The sequence below is a fragment of the Austrofundulus limnaeus genome, unplaced genomic scaffold (genome assembly GCF_001266775.1).
Source record: "Austrofundulus limnaeus strain Quisiro unplaced genomic scaffold, Austrofundulus_limnaeus-1.0 Scaffold30, whole genome shotgun sequence".
In the NCBI taxonomy this organism is placed as follows: Eukaryota; Metazoa; Chordata; class Actinopteri; order Cyprinodontiformes; family Rivulidae; genus Austrofundulus; species Austrofundulus limnaeus.
Genome location: NW_013952432.1, coordinates 2,538,227 through 2,545,406, shown reverse-complemented (window position 1 = coordinate 2,545,406; position 7,180 = coordinate 2,538,227). Strand labels below are relative to the sequence as shown.

Genomic DNA, 7,180 nt, shown 5'->3' with positions numbered 1-7,180 from the left:
TGAGAAATTTAGTTGGATAGAACAGTCTGAAAATAAGCTGTTGGCATAGTTGGCATCAACCATAAATTAGTCTGCCGTAACGCATATTAGCTACTAACTAAACTCRTCAGTGAGAAAAACTTTATTAGTTTTACTTTTAATAATATTTATGTATTTATTTCAGATATTAGTTGTACACTTGGTTCTTATCAGTGTTTAAAAGAGGACGTGTTAAAACTCTGTTTAGTCGAAGTTAAACATGAAACATCAAACTTCATTAATACTGGCCCTTCAAGGGCCACAATAATGCTTATGTGGCCCTCGGTGAAAATGAGTTTGACACTCCTGAYACAGGATTGCCAGCACCAGAAATGTCCTGTAATTACTTCTAAAGCAGCAACTGAAGCTTAATTCAAAGTGACCTAAAATATGAAGGAATATACTGAACAGAACATTAGTTTTCACATAAAACTTAGTAATATCCACCTATTTGAATTTTATTTTCCAAAGCAAAACCTTGTAATGCAAACCTTTGATGCTCAAAAGTATTTTGCCAAACTGTTTATTTCAGTTGTGTTTGCCAATGTTTGGGCCTGAAACCTCAACCAAAACAATGAACTCCAATGCTTGAGCATACCAGCGTTTCAGGCAGAAACTTTGTAACGCTTTGCTAAAAAGCCAGAAAAAAATGCCATAATTTTTTCATGTACACAAGCCACATTCTCAGCTCTACTGGAGCCTATAGGATAAGAGATTAAGCTGGGATTTTGGAGTAAACCTGAATTAATTAAGCCTTGAATCGGTTATGTTTCTGTGGTTACAAGTGCTCCGAAACTAACCTGGTCCTGACCAGGTTTAAAGTGAAGCTTATTTAATCTTCTAAGCAGTAAACAGTCACTTTACTGTAAAAACTGTTCATCTAATCAAGTTTTACAGTCTTATATCAGATAAAAAGTATTTTGATCTTGTTTTTAGACCGATATACTAAGTAAGATCAGAATATGTTGGATTATTAATCTTGTTAACCTGAAAAGTTTTCATTTCAAGAAGTCTTTCCAAGTGCAACTGTCAAACTGCAGATTATTGATTATTATTCATTTGAAAAGATTCAGAGTACAATCTAGTATTTTAAGCTTTTTTTAAGATGGCTATTTTTTACAGTGTCTGATCAGAAATCAGTGTTTTATACAAATAATAAATTTATTATTTTTTCTTTGCATTAACATATTACAGAGAAAATATATTTATTTTGGTGTTAGAGCAACAGATTACAGTTGTTGACAAAATGAAGGCTTGTTCAAGCTCAGTTTACAGTTCATATCCTGAATTTATAAATCTGACTTTTGTGAAATGAGCTCCTGCTCATCCCACAAATGTGTTCCTTACAAATGTGGCACAATTAACAAGGCTTCCAAATATGCAAGATTTATTGCCAAGAAGCATTGTTGCAAAAAGAAAAAATCTACCAAAGTTCCTCACTTTCTGTGCTAAGTTTAAAAAATAAAATAAAAGTAGTTTTCAAGTGGGGATCAAAGGCCTGGATAAACTAAGGTTTACTGAATCCGTATTACTGGTTGAGGTTACAGGATAAAGGAACAAAATAATAGTAAAAATTCTGAAGTGAGTAAACAAACCACTTATAAAGATGGTTATCTTTGCATTTTACACAATAATTGGCTCACAAAAGTTTAAGGGTTCAAGCCACTCAAGGAACTTTTAATCAAAGATTCACTAAAAAGTTTCAGAGCATCATTTGCTGCTTAAATAGTCACCAATAACAAGCCTCCTCTCACTACCACCCCACTTAGGGTATTTAGGATATATAGGACATGTAAAATGTCTCCCCAAAACATGTAAACATAGAAATGTTCACAAATAAAAGCGGCAGCCAGAGGCTTCATTAGCTGAAATGCACCAAAAAGTGCAAAAACAACAACAACAACAAAAAAAAAAACAGCACAGCGATTCAGTAATGCAGGCTTCATAGGCTTCCAGATGTTTTGGAATTTTGATGCTTGCAGAGTATTTCTTCCTCAGGAAAAAAAAAAAAAACAATCATAATGATAACCCTGCAGAACCCATTTCTTTTCTTTTGATGATAATTAATTTCTCTGAAAATCCCTTCATTTTCTCTGGAGTTGTGGTTTACTGGGTGTTTACGGTGAGCATTACAAGTTATAGAAAAGGTTCTTATGTCAAACAACGCTCTGGTTCCACTGTCTGAGGGTGAATCCTAAGCTCATCCCCATATTTTTGTGCCTTTTGCAAATTCATAGTTTGGAACGTTATTAATATTGTAGAAAAGCGTGTAGGTGTTGCTCTGAATCTTGAGGATGAAGCCTAATATTATGGGATTGCCCATAGTTTCCTGTTTCCTTGCAAGAGTGCTTTGCATGAGGTAGCCAATCCTTAGCAGGGCTGTGGCTAATGAGCCAGATATGAAGATGTAGCAAGGACTGCTGTTGCACTTTCTCCAAATAAAATGCCCCAAAAGTCAACAAACTACCTCATGGCTTACTTGCAGCATTTTTAATGTGTTTTTCACCAAGTCTAAGGTGCTGACCAATTTTAAAGCAGATATCTTTATTATGCAGCATTATGGCACTTGCTACAGCAAAGTTTCCAGCCCCCATTATCTGGAGCTTTGATGTAAAGATCATTATCTGCTGATGGGAAAACCTTAAGGGTAAGATGTGTTTTCAGAGTTAATGGGCACCGTCAAATGCTAGAGTCAGGTGAATGAGCAATGTGTGAAGCCAAAATTTGTATTACTTGAAAGAACATATAATGGAAAATACAATAAAAGCTATTTAAAAAAAATAAATGGTCGATTTTGAACAGCAACACAACCAAGATATGATAGCTAAACTTCCAATCTAACTGAAAGCTTTTTTTTAAAACATCAAAACTTTTACCAGGGTAGAAAACTGATCCACAACTTAAAACAACATATTTGTTTTTGCTACTTTGACAATATTTGTCTGAATTTTGGACAATTATCTTTGATGCATTTTRGAAAATGTAAAGATCCAGTTATTGCATTAAAGTGGACATATGTTTTTAAATTCTCTTTTGTCAAATTTAAATCATTYAGTCGGGGTCTATATAAAGTGAAACTGCTATGCTTTAATCTGAACTCCTTGTTGTGGTAACTTTACAAGCCCCTCTTTCACCCCTTTTCTGAGGAGTGTCTCAGATCATCTCGTTTTTATGCTGTCTCTTTAAATTAAAAAGAAGCRCATTTCCACTCTGTCCTCCTCCAGCTTCCAGATCGGTCCATTTTAGATCGATAGAGGGATTTACTACTAATTTATAAAATGTCAACAACAACAACTTGTTCATGTTGGAGCCAGAGTCTGACCCAGAGTGAGAGGAGAATGAAAATGACCAAATTGTAGTTGTTAAGTCCAGACCTTAGATGTCTGTTCTGTCACAAATGCTGTGATGTAATAGTTCGGAAAACTTCCTACAAAATGGAGAAAACTGAACAGATTGAAAAGTATTACCCTAAACAGAATATAGGTATTTATGCAGTGCTGTGAGAGATTGAATTCCATTTTTCTGCACTCCTTGAGACTCCAAGGAACCAACAAAATGTATTAAACAGGGGAAAAAAGTGGATTTTGAATTATATGCCCCAATTAAGGYTTGGCTTGCTTTTGAAAATTTTAACTATGTTAACTGTATTTTCTCAAAACAGATTCCTGAGTATAAGAATTTTCTCACACCACCCTTGCATTTCATACAGACAGCCATAGCCTAAACTAGCTTATAACATCACTGAGTCCTCTTCTTGAGCTTCTATTTTTCACCGACCATGCAAATCTTGTGCACATGCTCAATGCCTTGTTTCCTGTTTTTGCTGTATTTTCATGGCAGTGTTACAGCCCCATCTACAGTACATGGATGTTGTGGCTACTGCAGTGCTCAAGGTCATTTTCTGTGTTTCAATGAGGATGAAGAATAAGAAACTGTTTTGTGTTTTTGGGGATATTTTTAGGACAACAGATAATAAAATTATTTTGGAAAACTTGCAATATCAACAATGTGGAGAAAGGGTGGCCATGCCTACACAGAAATGCAGGATTTTTTTATTATTATTATTTATTTAGCAATAGTAGTAAAAAGGACCAAGTTAAAATAAAAAAATCAAAAAAGCGCATTACATTGAAAGATGTGTTGACTGCATGGTGGAACAAGTGATTATTACTGTTGCTGTGCAACAACAATATCATAGGTTAACCTTCCGCCTGGGGCCTTTCTGCGTGGTGTTTGCATGTTCTTCCCGTGCTTGTGTGGATGTTTTTACCAGATGCTCATTTCCTCCCACAAACCAAAAACAACATGCGAGGTCAATTGGCAACTCTAAATTGTCACAAAGTTAATGCGTGATAAAAATGTTGTGTGTCTTGTCTGTGATGAAAGGGTGACCTGTCCAGAATGTACTCTGATCAGCAACAAGCAGGTAAGAAAGGTTATTCATTATAGTTTTAATCACTAGTTCATCAACATGAGATGACTGGTAACAAAAAAGAGGTTATTATGCAGAGACTAGAAAAAATAGCAAACAATAATAATGATGGTTGATAAGAGGCGTATTACTTCATGCTCTGAGGTACCCTGCTGATATGAAACACGTATTTCTATGTTGCTTAAACATATAGAGATGCCACTTTTTAGCTCTGTCAGTGTCAGAATATACAGTATTTGTGGGAGGAATAGGAGCAGTTCCATCATTTCCATTCTGCAGCAATGTAGCGCGCATAAAGTCACATAGACCAAGGTCCTGCTCAAGGCGACAACAATGGAGCAAAAAAAGTGGACAAAAGCTGACCATTTTTGCTGCCAGAAATGCTACGCATCATTTAAATGTAATCTGCAAACACCTAACTGAAGTGCCTTACATACTAGAGGAGAAAAACAGTTTCCTGATGCGCAGTTGATGCTTCATTACCCCGAGTAGATCTGATTAAAATGATCCATCCTCAGAATCTTTACTTTCAACCCTCTTCAAATCCTGCCGCATTCACTGTACTTTATGAATGAAAAAAGTAGTAATAAGGAAACTTTGGTTCTTAGTTTTTTGTAAGAAAGATTTTTATCTCACGTAAAGTTTTCTCAAAGAAATAAATCAGATGTTTTAAAGTGAGTTTCTGTGAAAACATTATGAAAATTTAATATAGTACCAGATATAAATATCGTTGATTGACCTTTGTAACAGACCCTGTATAACGTTTTGTTTGGAGCTTTTATTTTGTGAATTTCATTTACGGTTGGTCAGTAGGATGGGTTGCAGTTGGTTGTAACACTTCCAGAGCGGCGTGGGGCACTTTCATCCAGAATTTCATTATATTTCATTTTATTCATTATATTTCAGCTGCAATGGCTGGAATGTAAAACTGATGGGGTGTGAGAATTATAAAATAGTGTTTGTAAATGCTATTTTTTCACAACAGCAATCTACTTGGGTCTTGGTCCAACATGGTCTACAGTACCTATTAACTTGTCAGAATAAACACATGTTTGTCCAAACTTAAGGTTTTTCAAAAAGCTAAAAAAGGTAAAATATGTACTAATTTTTCATAACTTTAAAAAAGCTCACTTTGAAAGACCTGAACTAACCCTTTAATAGTCAATCTTTTTTTATAAATACAGTATCGTGTTGTAGAAGATGCAACAGCCTCATTTTATTCAACAGGTAAAAGTTAGAAATTCCAATCTCTCGTGTGTCACTCTATTCACCATGATTTGCAAAAGCCATCATTCCTGTAACAATTTTAGATAAGTGCCAGATTGTGAGAGGCAAAAAGAATGAATAAACTCAAAGGACTTGACATTGGTTCTTCATTTCTGAGCTCACTTCAAATCAGTATGAGGACCCATCWATGCAGACGTCTTCACGCTGTCTGTCATTTTCTGCTAAATGCAARCAGGTGGGATAAAATAACACCTACCTGTTTTTGGCTCTACTGAGAAGTATGGCTGTCCTTCAACGATGCTGTAGACCACCCGGGCACTGTTCCCGTAYGTCGGGTCATCTGCGTCTGTGGCTGCCACTTGCACAACCTTGGTTCCTGTGGGCAGACAGCCCTTCATTAGTTTCCAAGACAACATTGCTTGGACAAATCACACCGAGCTAAATGTGGAAATAGTTGCATCAGCTGAGCGTGTGACCAATTTGACTTGAAAATAAAAGAGAGGGGAACGATGAAAATGTAACTTCTGAGGCACTAAATAATCTCATTAGTCATTGTCTTCACACTGTCTTATTTTGTTAAGATGGGTGATTATTCTACTCTTTTTATTTTGTTTTTATCCAAACAGCCTGACTGATTTAAAACCTTTTTTTTTCAAAGAAATTTTAAGAAGAACCAAAAATTGTATATTTACTCTGTGACTCTTAGTCCAAAATAATAACACTTACATAATTTATAGCTTCCCTCTAAAGTCTCTAAAAAATGTCCTTTTTGAATGAGATTTTTTTTTGTGTGTGTGCTTAATTTCAAACTTTTGAGTTTCAAACTGGTTGAAAATATTAGCTTGCACAGATGAAATCCCATTCAATTGTTGAGTGCAAAAAATTTTCTGGAGAGAGTTTATTGCTCTGCAGAAGGAAACCTGTAACTGTGAAATCCAGATGATATCTCAAGGCGAGGGGGGAGATTGCAGTCTTACTCCACAATGATCTGAAGCTTGGTGTTTTTTTGTTCAGGATGGTGTATAAAARTCTTTTGTTTGTGCACAGCAGGGCAGATCTCATGGTTTAACTACTGGATCTATGAATTTTGCTGCTTTTTTGTAAGAATGAAAAGTATGTATTTGAAAGTGGAAATTTAACTAAAACTACACACACACACACACACACACACACAGTATAAAAAAAAATTCCCTTCTCACCCTCCGCGGGTGGTCTCTTTCATCCTCTGAGCTCGGGTCCTCTACCAGAGGCCTGGGAGCTTGAGGGTTCTGCGCAGTATCTTAGCTGTGCCTAGAACTGCACATTTCTGGACWGAGATGTCTGATGTTGTTCCTGGGATCTGTTTTAGCCACTGCTCCAGTTTGGGGGTGACTGCCCTGAGGGCCCCGATGACCACAGGCACCACTGTGGTCTTCACCTTCCAGGTCTTTTCCAGTTCCTCTCTGAGGCCCTGGTATTTCTCCAGTTTCTCATGCTCCTTTTTCCTGATGTGTGTGTGTGTGT

The 7,180-nt window shown here is 36.3% G+C and overlaps 1 protein-coding gene across 2 annotated transcripts in view; it reads right to left on the bottom strand.

Moving 5' to 3' along the window:
• LOC106515574 (cadherin-7) overlaps positions 1-7,180 on the bottom strand; it is a 155,400-nt gene that overhangs the window by 72,426 nt on the left and 75,794 nt on the right. For both annotated transcript variants that reach the window (XM_014005431.1, XM_014005433.1), the window contains one exon: positions 5,934-6,053. In XM_014005431.1, the coding sequence (XP_013860885.1) occupies positions 5,934-6,053 (120 nt within the window). The remainder of the gene's footprint in view (positions 1-5,933; positions 6,054-7,180) is intronic.